The 18,751-nt window shown below is 41.6% G+C and overlaps 1 protein-coding gene across 4 annotated transcripts in view; it reads right to left on the bottom strand.

Moving 5' to 3' along the window:
* Pan3 (poly(A) specific ribonuclease subunit PAN3) overlaps window positions 1-18,751 on the bottom strand; it is a 126,886-nt gene that overhangs the window by 99,009 nt on the left and 9,126 nt on the right. For all 4 annotated transcript variants that reach the window (XM_052754533.1, XM_052754532.1, XM_052754531.1 and 1 more), the window contains exons 2-3: window positions 3,095-3,216; window positions 963-1,029 (exon numbers count right to left, since the gene is read on the bottom strand). In XM_052754533.1, the coding sequence (XP_052610493.1) occupies window positions 963-1,029; window positions 3,095-3,216 (189 nt within the window). The remainder of the gene's footprint in view (window positions 1-962; window positions 1,030-3,094; window positions 3,217-18,751) is intronic.

The following is an 18,751-nucleotide window of genomic DNA, read 5'->3' as shown; positions in this document are numbered from 1 at the left end:
CTTAAAAGGAGCTCTAAAATTCCTTAAGATATAGTACACAGAGATTTTTGCTTAATGTCTCTGCCTTCTTCTAGCTGGTGCTTTGTAATGGAAGTTCATTGGTCTTAAAATGATTTAATATGAAATAAGTTATAATGCATAAAGAAAAATGCTAATAAGTAGCAAGACAAGATATTTTTATATATTAAATAAATTTAAGGCATTCAAAAGGGTGTAATTTATTTTTGTATCATTTGTCACCTTATATAACATTTAAACAATATGGGAATACTAAAATATATAATGTTACAAAGTAGTTTTGAACATTAAGTCTAACGTTAAAATGTTACTGAAATTCCTAAATAGTAATGGAAACTTTATATACATAAAATAGCACAGAAAATAATCAAATTGCAAATTTTCCTCGCCATTAGTAGTTTTTAACATTTTATATTTTATCTAGGTTATATACACACACACACACACACACACACACACACACACACACACACTTTACCACGGAACACTTCTTAAAATAAAATACAGGAAAAATCTGGAACTATTAAATAACAAGTTATTTAAATGCTCGTAATTTTTAAAATAATTCCATTGCTAAGATTTATCCAAAACAAATGATTAGAAGTACTGACAGAAATACAAGACAAAAAAAAATTTTTTTAAACTATTCACACATATAGTCCACTAAAGTGTCACTTCTTATAAAAGAGGCAAGAACAAACTATGAAAATAAGCATTAATTTAATTCATATTAATCAAGAAGTTGCATGATCAGAATGTTTAATGTAATCTTAATTATTCTATTTATTAATATAAAAAGAAAAATGGGTGACTCAAAATCTTATTCTTGATAAATTTTACTTTCTAAATAGTACATGTTCTTAATTTCTAAAATTTCTACTATGATCATACTCTTTTAGAATTACACACATAGGCACACACACACACACAGGATCAGATCTTACCATGGCCTGCATATGGCTTGGCACTGTCATTTAGAAGACTTGGGGAGCTGCTACTACTAGTCATTCTCTGAAAAATAAAACATGCACATGTGGCCATTGAGAAATACAGAATTAAAAGCATCCAACAGTAAGACTGACTGGTCCAGCCTGCACCTTCCCCTTCCTTTTTAATGATGCAGAAACTGTGCAAGAAGCCAAATGATCTTTCACATCACCAACAAGCCCACCTTCCTTCCTACACACGCTACTATTACTGCTTAGATTACAACTCCCTGCATACAGACTCCCAGGAAGCACATCAAATGCTTTCATAGCCAAGTCTTTTAAAGACAGGCCTATTTGAACTGCAATTCTGTAACTTACTAGCAAGGGCAAGACAACTTCCTCACCCATAAGATATAAATTCCAATACTCATCCAAGAAGGTGGAAAGTAACTATATGAAGTCAGTACATGGTCTAACATCTCTCAATTTGTATTATCCTTCAAATACCTTCAAAAGCTAGTACAAGTAGACTATTTTCTGTTTGCCAAACATATCCTCTCTGCTTTTCTTATCTACCCCAATGCCTCTATGTCTATCCTAGAAGGACTTTGAAACCAGCAAGTCATATATATGAAGCTAACTCAGTCTCTGAAAAAGTAATCTAAATTAGACTTTCTCGGCTCTAACCTAAACCCCTGTAATCCCAAACTTACTTAAGTCACTCGGCTTCTTACTCAGTCTCTACATTATTAAAAAGGGAAGCAGGAAGGCAAGTTCTTAAGACAACTTTAATATAAAATTATATATATGACAGGCATGTAATACACATGGTAATACACACGGTATTACATGCTTGTCACAGAACTTGTAGGCAGTTGTGAGGTCATCAGGAGTTCAAGGTCTACGCAGGAAATTTTTGACCAGTCAGAGCCACATGAGCTCATGTGGCTGGTCAAAAATTTCCTATCTCAAAATAACTATACATTAATAATAAGAAATGCAGGAGTGGGTACAAAGCTCAGCAAGAATAAGGATGTGAAACTGAATCTCCCCACCCATGTAAAAAGCTTACTGTAGCCCCAGCACTGTGGGATGGAGACAGGTGGCTCCTGGATGCTCTGGCTGGCCAGCCTAACCAAAACAACCAGCTTCCAGTTCAGTGAGAGATTGTCTCAATGCAGTAAGGCAAAGAGCAATAGAAGCAAACAACTGACATCCAGCTGTGGTGGCCACATGATAATGCATGGGTACACACACCTGTGCCGCACACATACACTAAACACACACAAGGGAGAGGTGACTCATGTTCATGACTGTGCATGCTTACTTAAATGCTTATTAACCTATAAGGAACATTAGCAACAATGAAACATTAGCTTTTAATAATTAAGTTAAAACTCATTCAAAAAGTACTGACTTCTTAAAGTCAGTCCAGCCCCGAATGGAAACCAAACAACCAGTGTTTTAGCATCCTATTACAATCATGGGGATCAGCAGAAGCAAGGAGCAGCATGGCACCACTTTCACTATTATGGCAGTTTTCCAAAGAACATCAGAAACATTCTCCAAGCTCATTCTAATTCTACAAAATTCTTCTATATCTATCTACAAAATGTCTTCAGCATTGCATACAGTTATGACAAAGAGAAAAGTCAGCTACAAAGAGCAGAATGTGTTTTAAAAAATGAAAAAGGCAATGTTAACATGACATCACTCAAGTACCATTGGCTTCACATTGAAGAGCTGAAATGTAAATGCAGAAATGTGCAGTAGAATCCTCCTGATAGAAAGCAAGCTCAGGAAACTGTTACCAGTACTGCTAGCTGTCTGAGAAGGTTAACAAGATGTCTGGTGAGTGGGGATAAGAGGTTTTTCCAAAACTGATAGCATATACACGTATTTATCTACTGAAATGTTTTTAAATCTGACTACCAGCATGATCAAGCTTAATACATGCAATCCGTGTGCAACAATCTGTCTACCCTCTGCACACTCCACTGCCATCTCTCTTCCCAAACCCTACCTTGAAAGCTCTCCCTGACTCCAACCCCACAGACAACTTCCTGAATTATACATCTCTCACCTCTTAAAGTCTCCCCTTCTACCCAAACAAGAATGGAAGAAGTCTCAATCCATCAGGACAATACCTGCATCAAGGGATACTTTGTTTCTACAGGGCTTCCAAATCCATTGACTCCAATAAAGCTGGTGCTGAAATAGGAATCTGTGAGACTTGTGTCAGTTAAAGCACCTCCGTCCATTCCGGGAACTGCAAGAGAAGGAAAATCCAAGTATTTACAATTATCTACAAGGACAAAACACCATTCTCTTTCTTTGTTTCTAAATAACTTTGGAAGTCCCATAGTCTGTCACTTACTTGTTTGTTTACCAGGCCATAACCCAAGATTTACTTGTCTCTAAAGAACTGTTTTAAAATGTTCATGTTGGCTACTCCCTCCCTGCCTCCAAAAATGGTTTTTGTTTTTTGTTTATTTGGGGTTTGTTTGGGTTTGTTTTTTTTTTGGGGGGGGGGTTCAAGACAGGGTTTCTCTGTGTAGCCCTGGCTGTTCCCTCTGTAGACCAGGCTGGCTTTGAATTCAGAGATCCTCCTGCCTCTGGGATTAAAGGCATGCACCACCACTGCTGGACTACAAATGGTATTTTTATACTAATCACCTAATAGACACTACAGACAACAAGAAAACAAAACAAAACAAAACAAAAAACCTATCTTGAATTTCTAGCTTCCTAATCAAGTTTCCTTTCTTTAATTTAGCAAAGGACTGGAGACTCCTAATCACAGTCTCTGTAGTAATGTAAACAGAGCCAAGTTTGTCAAATCTGTTTCTCTTTCACAACCAATCTGAAACAGACACTTTTATACTATCTTAGAATTCAGAGAGAAATTGTGAAAGCTACAAGAGGCTACAGTACTGGAATACTGGGAGCTCTGTGCTGACTTAAGAGAGAGGTACAGAAGACAGTCAAACTAGCAAGGCCACAAGTACTGGAGTGTTTTAAACGCTATCCTCAGAACTTGGCATGCAGGACTTTTTACAATGCCTTATCTTTACACCAAGAACCTGAGCTGATCCAAGCAGCCACAGAGAAATTTATCAGCCCCCACCTACAAAAGCAAACAAAGTAAGTCTACAAAGCTCAGGGATATAGCTCAGTAGTACAGTGTTTGCCTAGCATGCAGAAAGCCTTGAACTCTATCCTGTGCTGCACAAACCAGGCATGTATGTATGCCTGTGTATGCCTGTAATCTCAGAACTCCACCAGGGAGGTAGAGACCTGAAGATCAGAACTCAAAGTCATCCTCTGCTACACAGTTAAGTTTGAGACCAGCCTGGGATACATGACACCCTGTCTGGAATGAATGAACGAACGAATGAACAAATAGTATCACTTTAAAGAAAGCATAAAATATAATACATCAACCAAAAAGTATTATATGAATTTTAATGTACCCACTGAAGAATTACCATGTACTAATTTAAAATAAGTATGATTGATGGGCATGATTTATTTAAAATATCCCTAGCATTCCAGGCCTGGTGTCACAAGCCTACAATCTCAACTATTTAGGAGGCTGAGGCAGTGGGATCCAATTCAACGCGGAGCTCAAGGACATACTGAGCAACTCAGTGGGACCCTGGTATCAAAATTAAAAGGTAGCAGACATGGCAGCATTCATTCAAGAGGCTAAGGCAGCCAGGTGGTGGTGGCGCACGCCTTTGATCCCAGCACTCGGGAGGCAGAGCCAGGCGGATATCTCTGAGTTCGAGGCCAGCCTGGTCTACAGAGTGAGTTCCAGGACAGGCACCAAAACTACACAGAGAAACCCTGTCTCGAAAAACCAGAGAGAGAGAGAGGGAGGGAGGGAGGGAGGGAGGGAGGGAGGGAGGGAGGGAGGGAGGGAGGGAGGCAGAGACTAAGGCAAGAGACCCCTCTGGGCTACATAGTGTGTTTCAGGCCAGGGCTGTAGCATGAGACAAGAAAAACAAGCAACCAAACACTAACAAAAATAAGTAATAAAATAAAATAGAGGGCTGGGAACTTGGCAGTAGATAACTTGCCTAGCATGAGTGAGGCCTTTGGTTTGTTCCCTAGCATGCATGAACACTCCAGAAAAACGAAACTGGACAAACTGGCAAAACGCTTATTAAAGTCTGATGCCTTGCAATCATTATACTCTCCTCTCTACTTTTATACAAGTTTAAAGTTTCCCTTTCTTTAAAGGTGGTAGACAACACTCAGGCATGGTCTGCCAAGAGTCTTCAAGGACGAATTTGTACAAAGCTGAAGAGCGACTATCAGAAGAGTAATAAACCCTCTATAAACTGTTGGATCACATCCAGGGTAGCAGCAGTATGAGCAGAGAGATGCTAGAATTCCTCTCCCCTCAGAGCCAACTCACACAACAGAAACAAGAAGCCACTTCAGACTGTGGCAGCATGGCAGCCCAAGACCCACTGTAAACCACGCACTCAAGAAGCTCAGACCAAGTTTCACAGGACTACACCATGAAACCTGACTTGTGGTGATACTTTATTATATTCTTTTTTTTTTAAAGATTTATTTATTATGTATACAGTGTTCTGACTGCATGTACCCCTGCCTGCCAGAAAAGGCTCATTACAGATGGCTGTGATCCACCATGTGGTTGCCGGGAACTGAACTCAGGACCTCTGGAAGAACAGCCAGTGCTCTTAACCGCTGAGCCATCTCTCCAGCCCTTATTTATATTCTTAAAAATTAAAGTTTACCTGAAGATCAGAAGGCAAAGACAGCCACTAGATTAAATAGAGAGGCCAGGCAGTTGTGGCACACACCTTTATTTAATTCCAGCACTTGGGAGCTCATGCCTTTGCTATCAGTATTTGGGAAGCACACACACCATTAATCCCAGCACTGGGGAGGTTGAGACAGGAAGTGATGTGGCTGGGCAGAGAAAGGAATACAAGGTGGGAGAAGACAGGAACTGAGCCCTTTCGGCTGAGGACTCAGGGGCATTCTGTCTGAGGATTCGTGGAGACAGGATCTTCATCTTCCCCTTTCGACTGAGTTGGTGAGGGGTTAAGTGGTTGTGGCTTGTTTCCTCTGATCTTTCAGCATTTACCCCAATGTCTGGCTCCAGGTTTTTATTATAAGACCAATTAGGATTCGTGCAACATTGACCAACAGAATCCTGTGAGGTTACGGAGGTGGGAGGAGCTTCAGGTCAGATCTAGGCATCACTTGGAGAGCTGAAAATCCAGAGGCCACCAAAGTCTGCAGGAGAACATTCAGACTTCAAACAGCATAAAGGATACTGGGAAGAGCTGCACAGAGCTGGGATGAACATGCTCGACATGAACCCTGAAGAAACTTGCCGAGGTATAACCAGCATGAGACTGTGAAGCAGTACCTACAGACTAGGACAGCATCCATACTCCAGACGTCCTAAGAAGACGGGGAAAGGGTGGGACCGCTCATAGCAGAGCAAGTCCGACAATCACACAGTCAGTTTTCATGACCTATCTCCACCAAGCCCTCTCACCCCTACATCCTCTCCTTCATTAACACCAATGTCAACTTATCAGGCAGCTCACTTCTGTTCTATTCTATAATCACCTTGTTCTTCTTCTCTTTCCTTTCTCCTCTCCCAAGAAACGAAGACTAACCTGGTTTGCAGGGCTCTTTGGCTGAGCCTGCAACACGATGGCACTATTTTACATTATTTGAAAGATTACCTGAACCTCTCTCTTCAGTGTGCCTTTGGCCAACACTCATCACCCACTCTCTTTGTTGCCCTTAATTTTGTTCTATATATTTATGTATCCCTTCTCTGCTTTCTAGCAATACTAATACTAACCAATCCAATACTAATCAACGTACCATAAATTTTAATTTTCTTTTCATTTTACACAATAACTAATCATGATAGTAACAGAAGTCCTTGAGCTCATAAACACTAAGGAACCAGGATTATTAAACACACAGGGTTGTCCCTTCAAAGCGAGGAATTTATAAACTGTTTTCCACCCAGAAGGCTGGGAGGGGATGTAGTTAATAGCCTGGTGACCTTTGTGCTATCTGTGTGGCTCAAACCACACTGGATCCTCCCCAGACACTTATTGTGAGCTTGTCAATCTATAGCACCCACCTTTATGGAAGATGTCACACATACTTTACAAAGAGTTCTAATGTAGTCATGTCTTAAGCTTTACTGGGCACACTAGACTGAGTTATTTATCACCAGGAAATTTTTCATCAAATCTTGCTGTGCTTATGTGCCTAAAATAAAACTACTTGGGGTCAGACTCTTGAAGTTTGAGCTAACACCAGCTACTGAGTCTTGATGAACTGATCTACCTTCTTGCCTTTCCAAAGACTGTTACTCTGCTGGTCATGGTGGTTGCAGAGACCCCAACAACTAATATGACTAGACAATGCTATCATTGTCCCCAAATGATTGATGCTTAAGAGTTATTTGTTGGGCTGGAGAGATGGCTCAGTGGTTAAGAGCACTGACTGCTCTTCCAGAGGTCCTGAGTTCAATTCCCAGCAACCACATGGTGGCTCACGACCATCTGTAATGAGATCTGGCGCCCTCTTCTGGCCTGTAGTTATACATGCAGACAGAAGGTTGTATACATAATAAATAAATAAATAAATCTTTAAAAAAAAAAAGTTATTTGTTGCGGGCGGTGGTGGCGCACGCCTTTGATCCCAGCACTCGGGAGGCAGAGGCAGGCGAATCTCTGCACGTTCGAGGCCAGCTACAGAGCCAAGATCCAGGACAGGCACCAAAACTACACAGGGAAACCCTGTTTCTGGGGAAAAAAAAAAAAGTTATTTGTTTTATATCAATCACCCTGTCTCACAGAACAATACCCCTGGATGATGACTGTTATTGCAGACAGTATTCTACTCTTAGAGGAGGACAAAGGCAGAGCCTGGTATTCTGAGCACCAGTCTAACACAGTATTACTCAATATTACTACAACCTAGTGCATCATCACCATAACCTCCACCTGACCCTGAATATTATAAACAACCCCAATGGAAAAAAAAAAGTAACCTGCTGGGCCATGGTGGAGGAGCCTTTAATCCCAGCACTCGGGAGGCAGAGCCAGGCAGATCTCTGTGAGTTTGAGGCTAGCCTGGGCTACAGATCAAGTTCCAGGTCAGACTCCAAAGCTACACCGAGAAACCCTGTCTTGAAAAACAACAACAACAAAAGTAACTTAAAAAAACTGAAACTAGCATGACTGTATACACATGTAATACCAGCATACTCAGGAAGCAGAGGCAGGCTGATTCCCGTGACTGTGAGGCCAGCCTAATCTATGTATTAAGTACTGAAACAGTCAGTACTACATAGAAAAACCCTATCTCAAAACACTTAATTGAAACTACCTCCAGATGTGCAAGTCCCAAAGCCAAAAAAGTTATGTGCGCGTGCACACGCGCGCGCGCGCACACACACACACACACACACACACACACACACACACACACACAATAAATTTTAAGTTAACTATAAGAGCCAGGCAGGCCACTGCGCAAGCCTGGAGATGTGAGTTCAATATCCATGGTGGAGCAAACTGACTTCCCAAAGTGGGATCTACACACACATGCACATATGTCCACATGTGCCATCTTCAGGTCATGTTACGAGTGTATTCACACTCCGTAACAAAAGGATGTAGAAAATGACAATGATTAAATAATTCACGTATCTGTGATAATGTGAAAGTTTTCTTTCAGCTGTTTCCAGATCCTAGCAGCGTTCCTAAGACTTCTAAATTACCAAGCAGTGGGGGTGCCAGGTCTACCTTTTGATCTAATATTGGATCTCTGACCCTGCTTCTTGACATAGTGCTCCAAAATCTCACATTCTAAATCTTGGTAAGGATATCACCAGCTAAGCCACTACTTTCAGCTTAAAACTGTCAGCCCTACCTCGATTTTCCTCCAGGGAGGGGAAAAGAGCTACTGATTGAATTAATATCCATGCTCACAGGAGTCTTCATTAAAACTCCTAAATTATGGTATTTGGAACAACTACCAGGCTGGATCAGAAGAGTGGCATCCATTCCAAAGGGTCAGAAGCTTGCCTTGCCTACCTTCTCTTCTGGCTGCCAGTATGTATCCTTGATAACAGACTTGAGTTCTGTGAGCTGTACAGGAAATTCCCAATCCCAAGAAGGAAGCCGTGAGAACCCTCAATCTGCAGTGAACTGGCAGAAGAATAGATAACCTGGGGACCCGCTACCTGCAATCTCTATCTGTACTGCAGGGGGCAGAAGGTCGAGGTAACCTTGAGGAACTGTGGGGGAACAGGTAGGTGATGTCATCACACCATGTCCAAGTGGAGTGCAGAGCTGGAAAGCAGCTGCTTTAGAGGGATTGTGTGAATGTACAGGAGAGAGAGAACAAAAGCTGGTTATTTTCTCTTTTAGTGCAGTAACAATTTAAAATATTAAGTGGGAGGAGAATATATCTCACCGCATAATGACTGTGCAAACTTACATAAGCACAGAAAGTCAGACTAAATATATATGCCAAGATATTGACCATCTTATGTATGTGACCAAAGAGGTCATTTCTTTTTTGACTTTTCTACAGTCCAGCTATTCTCACAACACTAAATGATTAAAGGAACTGAGAGCCGTTAGGAAGAGGCTCTTCTAATCCACCCGTCTCTGGACCATTTCTCTTCAGCTTCCCCTAAGAGAAAAAAATGCAATTCTATATAGTAACACCACAATGCCATAGTCAAATTACTTTCAAATAGTTTTTTATTCCAAATGCTTTTTACTGCAAATGGTTTTAACCAATTTTTTTTAAATTTCAAATTTGGACTGGCTCAGTGGTCAAGAGCCCTTGTTGCTCTTGCTGAGGATCCTGGGTTCAGTTCCCAGCACCTACATGGGAACTCACAACCATCCAGAACTCCAGCTCTAGGGGATCCCATTTCTCCTTCTGAACTCCTTGGATACCAGATATGCAGGTAATGCATATACATACATGTAGGCAAAATACTCAAAAAATAAAAATACACCTAAAAGATATTTTTACATTTTAATTTCAATTTTCTCTTCAATATAACAGAACAGTTTGTGGGGGTTTTTTTGTTTGTTTTTTTTTTGTTTGTTTTTGTTTTGTTTTGTTTTTTGTTTTTTTGAGACAGTTTCTCTGTGTAGCTTTGCGCCTTTCCTGGAACTCGCTTTGAAGATTAGGCTGGCCTCGAACTCAGAGATCCACCTGGCTCTGCCTCCCGAGTGCTGGAGTGCTGGGATTAAAGGCGTGCGCCACCACCGCCCGGCCAGAACAGTTTTAAACACACCAAAATTCACATCTAGAGTATATGCTCACATTTGCATTTTCATGTTTTAGAAAATGACAGTTTAGAGATGAAAAGAAAGTGAATTCAGTCCGGCGGTGGTGGCGCACACCTTTAATCCCAGCACTCGGGAGGCAGAGCCAAGCGGATCTCTGTGAGTTCGAGGCCAGCCTGGGCTACCAAGTGAGTTCCAGGAAAAGGCGCAAAGCTACACAGAGAAACCCTGTCTCGAAAAACCAAAAAAAAAAAAAAAAAAAAAAAAAAAAAGAAAGTGAATTCACACTTCAAGAGCAGTTAGGGGAAAAGCACTAATCCATGATACATTATTCTACCCTACACAGATTATGAAGATACTAACATTTTAAACTTAAGACAAAACAATCCTACCTCAAAGAGTTATCAGTGCTATTTTAAATTTTAAATTAAAGGTAATAAATGTTACTGACCAGATAATCAAGATCTTTTCACTCCTTCAACCCTAGTTTGACAGTCAATTCTAAGTAAATAATTTACAGTCCATTTAAATAAAGCTTTCTGTCTCTTCAAAAGCCCCAGTGCCATCTCTGTTATTACTCCTCTGCATGCAGCACTGTGAATGTACCAGTAAATTCACATACTAAAGTCTCATCTACATGTCTCTAACAGCATGGAGCAGTCAGGAGGTCTGGCCTGAGATGGTGGTAAGAAACCAGGTCTCTGTAGGGAGAGCACCCACACAGAATGTCCAAGGAGCTGCTCCTTCTGTACGTTCAGCAGCTCATCGTTTGGGACTTAAGCTCTTACACTAGGCCCCAAAGACCAGGCTAAAATCCAAAACAGGGTCACTCCTGCTAACAGAAGCTCTGGACATCAAGTAAAACTAACCTGTTCATTTCCAAGAACTCAGGATAGGAAAAGCTGCATGTCCCAATCAGCCCAATTTCAATGGAGGGAGTAGGTTACACCTGTTTAAGTCATTACCCAAAGAAAAGATAACTTCAAGGCATTTGATAGCAACACATTTTTCTATTTTCTATCACTGGCTCCTGGCTCCCACCTATCTTGAAATAACCAATCTGCTCTCAGCTCTTTTGTTTCAGCCGCTGTCTATAAAAATCAAGTTTCTGCACTTGGCCCATGAACACTTCTATTTTCTCAAACAACATGTTATCCCAATACTAGAGCCGAAAATGAAGTCAATTAAATGTCAACCAAGGGGGCAAGAGAGATAGCTCAGTGGTTAAGAGCACACCTGCTCTTCCAGAGGATCCAGGTTCAACTCTCAGCAACCACATGGCAGCTAACAACTGTCTATAACTCCAGTTGCAGGGAACCCGACACCTCACACAGACATGCAGGCAAAACACTAATGCTTATAAAATATAAATAAATTTTTAAAAAAATTGCTAAACCAAATTATTCTAATTTTTTCCTCTAACATCCCATTCTACCAGGGAAAAAGCGACATCACCCTGAAGTAGAAAGCACTCCTCACCAGAAAATGAACCTGTTGGCACACTGAATATCAACACCTCAGTCTCCCGAGCTGTGAGTAATAAACTTCTGTTTTTTATAAATTACTTGGTTTCAGATATCTTGTTGTTGTGGCAGAAAAAGACTATAACAGAATTGGTACTCAGAAATGGGGTGTCAATCATATCAACAAAGGCCTAAAAATGTGGAAGAGGCTTCAGAACTGAATAATAAGCCCAGGGTGAACCATAAAAGGTGATTCTGGTGAGGGGTCAATGAAGAGCCACAACCAAACCTGCATCTTTTTACAGATACTTAAGAGGTCATGATCAGAATGCTGGTATAAAATATGAACTGGCAAGATGGCTCAGCAGGTTAAGAGCACTTGCTACTCTCTAGCAGAAGACTCAACTTTGGTTCCCAGCACCCATGTCAGGCAACTCACAACCAGCAGTAACTCCAGCTCCAGGGGAATCCAATACCCTCTTCTGGCCTCCACAATACCCACACACAGACACATGAATAAAAATAATAATCTTAAAAAGAAATATGAGCAACAGAGGCTATTCTGCTGAGGTCTTAAGATGTAAATGTAAAGTCGGATGGTGGTGGCGAACGCCTTTACTCCCAGTGCTTGGGAGTCAGAAGCAGGAGGATCTCAGTGAATTCGAGGCCAGCCTGGTCTACAAAGCAAGTTCCAAAGCCAGAGGTGTTACACAGAGAAACCCTGTCTCAAAAAACTAAAAGATGGAAATGTTAAACAAGATACAGGACAGGGGAGAGAAGAACCTCTTTATAAAGTGGCAAAGATGCACTACACCTGTGGTCCCAGCACCCAGAGGGCTGCAAGTTCCAGGCCAACCTGTCCTATAAGACTCTGTCTCAAAAAGCCATATAAATCAAATGACAAAAACCTGACTGAACTATGTCTGTGTCCTAGTGTTTTCTAAACTTAAGCAGAGAACTACAGTGTCTGATGGATACAAACCCTATGCACAGTGTTGGAAGATGCTAGACGGTTTATCTTAACTGTTCACAGTTAATGTTTGGAAACCATCTTGAGATGGAATTTATAATCAAAAGAGAAGAACTGAGAAAAGGAAAATTCTGTATCTGACAGGTTATGAGAGAGTTTCAAGCAATCAGCTTTTGCTGAAAGAATGACCTTGAGGGCATTCTAGTTTTCTCCCCAGTCGGCCACTCCTACCACATGCCCAGACTGTCATGGCCTTGGTGACAGCTCTTTCAGGGGAGGGACCCAGATAACCAGGAGCGCAGCTCTCCTTGGCTAGGGCCACCTCAAGTCTCTGCCCCACTGCATTCTTGTGCAGTTTGTTTTCCTTGGCTATTACTCCATCGTGACTCAAGTGAACCCAGTTGTGGCTCAGCTACCACTGGGGAAGGGGGAACAGTAAACAAACCTTGGCAGCGTCTGTATAGTGCTAACTACAGGAGTATGTGGGTCCAGAGTTAGAGAGGCATAAGTGAGGACCTACATTTCAAAGGGCATTTGGAAAACCTTCGGGACCAGGCAGAAAACTAGACCAGAGAAGAAACTTCCATAAGAGTGGCCTACAGCAGTACATGTTACAGAGTGATGGCAGAATCCTCCTTAAGACCAGAACTGTACAGCCTCCAGCATGGAACTTCAGCCTAAGGACAGAGAGGCCGCAAAGGTCAATGTTGCAATATGGACTTTCCCAGAGAAGCTGTGAGAACAGGTATCTCTGCAGCCCAGGGGACTGAAGCCTCTATCACTAAGTTGAGAGGAGAGAACACGAGGGCACAGATGACTCACCAGCCTCTGTGGATGTGTTCTGCTGGGTACTACCCCTTGTCCTTTTCTGCCTCCTTACTGGAATGAAAATGTCTATCCTTTCCCATTCTACCAGCTAGAAGGACTTGTCTGATTTCACATGGCCAGTTTCAGAGAGAAGCTTGCCTGAGGATTAGTAACACCCTCAGTCTCATCTGAATCGGATAGGTTAAGATTCTTGACTTCAAGACTTGAGTTGGTCCTGGAATGTAGTCATTTTTTGGAATTACTGGGACAGAATGAATGTGGTTTCCATGTTAAAAGGACAGGGACTTTTGGGGATTAGGAGCAGAATGTTATGATCTGAAATGTGTTCACATAAACTCATACACTGAAACAATGTACTAAGAGGTGAGACTTTTAGAAGATGAAGTCATTATGAATGGGATTCATACCTGTATAAAGTAAGTATTGGGGAACTGTCTGCCTTTTCTGCTTATGTGAATGCACAGAAACAAAAAAGCAGCACTCATGGCTAATACCAATCCTGCTCCTGCCTGGATCTTACAATCTCCAGTCTCTAAAAGTATGAGACACAGCTCAGGAGTAGAGTACTAGTCCATCATGTCTCTCTGGTCCTGGGTTAAGAGTGGTGGAGAGAAGAGTCTGGAGCTAAAAAGCTTGCTCTATCTTTCTGCTGTGATACTCCTGGACTTTCTAGTCATGAGCCAAACATGACAAAAGAAAACGTACTAAAACATCGAGCATGCTGAATGCAAATGCACACAGACACTTTACTCAAAGTGCCCAACAGAAAATGCCATATAGTTTTCCTCCGCTAATACTTCACAGAGAAGACAGTAGTTAGGACTCATCCTAAGAGATGAGATCTGAATCCCTTAGTGTGACATGAAGTCCTCAATACTCAATCAGTTATTATACCTGCTGAAAAGGTCTGAGTCTCAGCTGTGCCACTCACTAGCCAGTCTTGGGCAAATACTCACAATGGAGATGACAAGTGCATTGTGAAAAACAATGACAGACGCCCTGCAAAGCTTTAAAACCAGATGGCTGCACAACTGCAATTTACACGAAAGATAACTGAATTATGACAAGTTTCATAGTCTTTAAATGAGTTAATGTTTTTTAATCAGCATAAAGGGGATTACTGAGTAAATGGACTGAAAAACAACAGAGTTTTTATACAGGGAAAAACTTAACAAGAGTATTTCTGCTGAAAACTGAATGCTGGGGTACTCCAAGATAATGATCACATCACAAAATAAGAGCATTCACATGGGCTGGAGAGATGGCTCAGAGTACTGACTGGTCTTCCAGAGGTCCTGAGTTCAATTTCCAGCAACCACATGGGGCTCACAACCATCTATAATGAGATCTGGTGCCCTCTTCCGGCCTGCAGGTGTACATGCAGGCAGAACACTGTATGCATAATAAATAAAATCAAAAAAGCATTCACACACCTCTAATGGTTAGTGCTGTTAGCCTGACAGATTCTAGAATTGCCTGGGAGATGGGTCCCTATGCATGCTGGGAGATGAGTCCCTAGGCATGCTCATGGGAGGAATGTCATGACTGCATTGATCAATGTGGAAAGGACCATCTTTTTTTTTTAATGCCGAATGCTGTTTATTGAAGGAGGGAAGAGGTCTTAAATACAGGCTTACAGCACAATGGGAGAACCCTGGAGGGCAGAAGTTCGCTACAGATGTTTTACAATCTTGCATCTAAGCTGTTAACGCCCATTATGCAGGATATACAGACAAGGAACTTCCCTTAAGCATTCAGGAGGATGGAACCGGCAGGGAATTAGCATAGGGAGGAGATCAAGATCAAGGTCAGCAAGCAAGGCAACAGTTACCCAAAACAGGGGCCCTACAGGTCCCTCTTTTACTAAAAAATGAGCTTCTGAAGGACCATCTTTTTTAATATAGGTATTGTGTGTGCACATGCAAATCACTAGTGGGTGAAGGTACTTCTAGAGGACAGGAAGAGAGGATAGGATGGCCTGAGTTCTATAAAAGGAGTGATGAACTGCTGGAAATGGTTCCTCTACAAGAGCAAAACACTTTTTTGTTTGTTTTTGGAGACCAAGTTTCTCTGTGTGTATTCCTAGCTGTCCCAGAACTGCCTCGTAGACCAGGCTGTCCTCAAACTCAGAGATCCACCAGCCTCTGTCTCCCAAGTACTGGTATTAAAGGCGTGCGCCACCACTGCCCAGCAAGCAAAACACTCTTAACCCTGGAGAGGAGCTGTCTCCAGCTCATAGAAGACCCACATTTAATTGTGGGCAGGACCATTCCATACTCGGGAATCCAATGCCCGGTGATCAAAGTGAGCAGAGCTGAAGCATGCTTCTTCCTTCTCTGCTTCTTGACCGTATATGATCAGCTCTCATGTAGCATGAATCTTAAAGTCTTTTTTGTTTTGTTTTGTTTTTTCAGGACAGGGCTTCTCTGTGTAGCTTTGCACCTTTCCTGGAACTCGCTTTGGAGACCAGGCTGGCCTCAAACTCACAGAGATCCGCCTGCCTCTGCCTCCGAGTGCTGGGATTAAAGGCGTGCGCCACCAACGCCCGGCTTAAGAGTCTTATTAATAAAACAAACCCAGGGCCAGGTAGTAGGGTGAACGCTGAATAATCAGAGAAATAGAACAGGCCACAGCTTCCTCACCTTGCCAATTCCTCAGCTGATCCTGTTTCCTCAGTTTGAGATCCAGTCTAAACACCAAGTTCTAAGATAATGAGATCCAGTCTCAAAAATAAAATTTCAACTTTTTCTTGTAGTCAAAATGACATCCATGATATTCTTGTTAACTTCTATTTATTTTGGTATTGGAGATTAAGCCTTGCACATGTTAAACTCAGACCATCAACTTGAACTAACCCCTGGATAGCTCATCTCAATTGCCAACTGGGACACAGGCCTCTGAGCATGTCTGTGAGTAATATAACCTTAACTAAGTTAATGAGGTTGGAAAACCTGCTCACAGAGGGTGGCACCATTCCCTCCATAGGCATTCTGGACTACATAAAAAGGAGAAACCAGCCGGGCAGTGGTGGCGCATGCCTTTAATCCCAGCACTCGGGAGGCAGAGCCAGGCGGATCTCTGTGAGTTCGAGGCCAGCCTGGTCTACAGAGCAAGATCCAGGAAAAGGCGCAAAGCTACACAGAGAAACCCTGTCTCAAAAAACCAAAAAAAAAAAAAAAAAAAAAAAGGAGAAACCTGGCTGAGTCCAACATTCATCACTCTTTGCTTCTTGACTGTGGATGCAAAGTGGTTTAGTAACCACTTCAAGGACCTGCAGCCTTGATTTCCCTACCATGACTATGAGCTAAAAGAATCCAGATATGCTAGAAAAGAATAAATACCCCTTCTTTTGACACTTTTCCTAGTTTTAGGGACTTTGAGCAAATAATTCTGTTAAGATTTGTTTTTTCTTCTATTTTTTTTTATTTTATTTTATTTTATTTTATTTTTTTTTTGGTTTTTCGAGACAGGGTTTCTCTGTGTAGCTTTGTGCCTTTCCTGGGATGTTTTTTCTTCTAAAAAGGAGGCAATACTGTCTCATGGGATTGCCATAATCTAAGTTTTTCAAAAAAAGTTTTATTATTTGTAGCAAGGCAGTGGTGGTGCACCTTTAATCTCAGCACTTGGGAGGCAGAGGCAGGCAGATCTCTGTGACTTTGAGGCCAGCCTGGTCTACAGAGTGAGTTCCAGGACAGCCAGAGCTGTTACACAGAGAAACTCTGTCTGGGGGATGGATGGATGGATGGTTAGTATAATTTGTCTTTTTAGATAGACAGACAGACAGACAGACAGATAGATAGATAGATAGATAGATAATATAATTTGTCTTTTTTATAAACATATACCTAAAGACCTTACCAACAATAGTCTCCTATAAGAGCTACACTGCTATTTTTTCCAAGCTCTGGCAACAGGAAGACTTCCTTCCTTACAGACTGTTGATTTACTGCTAGAGTCTACTAACCAACAGATCACTTAAGACATTTCTAAAGGTCCTAGCCTAGACATACACTTCAGTGGCAGAACAGTTTCTTAGCACGCACAAAGCCCTAAATTCTATCCCCGCCCCCAGCAAAAGGAAAACAAGCAAAACACACACACACACAATCTAAATAGCCATCACTAAAAAAATACAAGCATACAGTGAAATGTTATGCAGCCATGAAGAAATGGGTAGATTTCTACATAAATGTGGAACAAAATACAAGCTAAACAATTAAGACTCAAAAACTGAAAGTACATTAGGCTTTGTGTACAGACTCACACCTAAGTGTATAAAGGTGCCAGGATGCACTGAGGGAAGGGCAACAGAAAGGATAATAAAGATACACAGTGGTTTTGATGGCTTTTGAATCGATGTAAAATAAACTAGAAAAAAAATGGCTGTCTTCTGGAAAGAGGGATCAAAGAACTTTGGGAATAGGGAAACTATTTCTCTCTTTAGTACTCTATCTTATTTAAGTTTTTAGGGTCAAGGCTGTAGATCTTTTATTAAAGGGCTTGCCTAGAATGCAGGAAGTCCTGGGTTCAATTCCCAACACCACATAAACCAGGTATAGTGGCACACACCTATAATCTCAGCACTTAGAAAGTGGAGGAAGTGCATCACAAGTTCAAGGTTATCCTCTGCTACATAATAAATTCTAGACCAGCCTGGGCTACAAGAGACCCTCTCTTCAAAATAAAGGAAAAAAATTTAACTTGTACTTTTTTTGGGGGGGGGGGGTTCGAGACAGGGTTTCTCTGTGTAGCTTTGCGCCTTTCCTGGAACTCACTCTGTAGCTCAGGCTAGCCTCGAACTCAGAGATCTGCCTGCCTCCGCCTCCAGTGCTGGGATTAAAGGCGTGAGCCTGGACCACCGCCCGGCTACTTGTACGTTTTACACTTTTAATTCCTAAGCTATTATTCTGATCTTTTTTTTTTTTTTTTTTTCCACTAACAAGAGTTTTATTAAAGGGACAGAGAGTGAGCAGGCCTGTGGGAAACACGTGTGTAGAGAAGAAGCTATTCTGATCTTTAAATGCTACACATCTTTCATTCTGAAGACACAGTAAAACTACCTTTACAACAATAAGAGCAATACTTATTTTTTTAAAGAAAAAGCAAGAAAAATATACAAAGAGACATCAAAAAAGGAAAGGGCCTGGGAAATGCAGCTCAGCTGGTACAATGCACTCCTAACATGCAGGGAATTCTGCCTTTATTGCCAGT

This window comes from Peromyscus californicus, unplaced genomic scaffold (assembly GCF_007827085.1).
Source record: "Peromyscus californicus insignis strain IS unplaced genomic scaffold, ASM782708v3 Scaffold_2__1_contigs__length_46816999, whole genome shotgun sequence".
Classification (NCBI taxonomy): Eukaryota; Metazoa; Chordata; class Mammalia; order Rodentia; family Cricetidae; genus Peromyscus; species Peromyscus californicus.
Note: the sequence above shows the minus strand (reverse complement) of the source record. Positions and strands in the feature narration are given on the sequence as shown.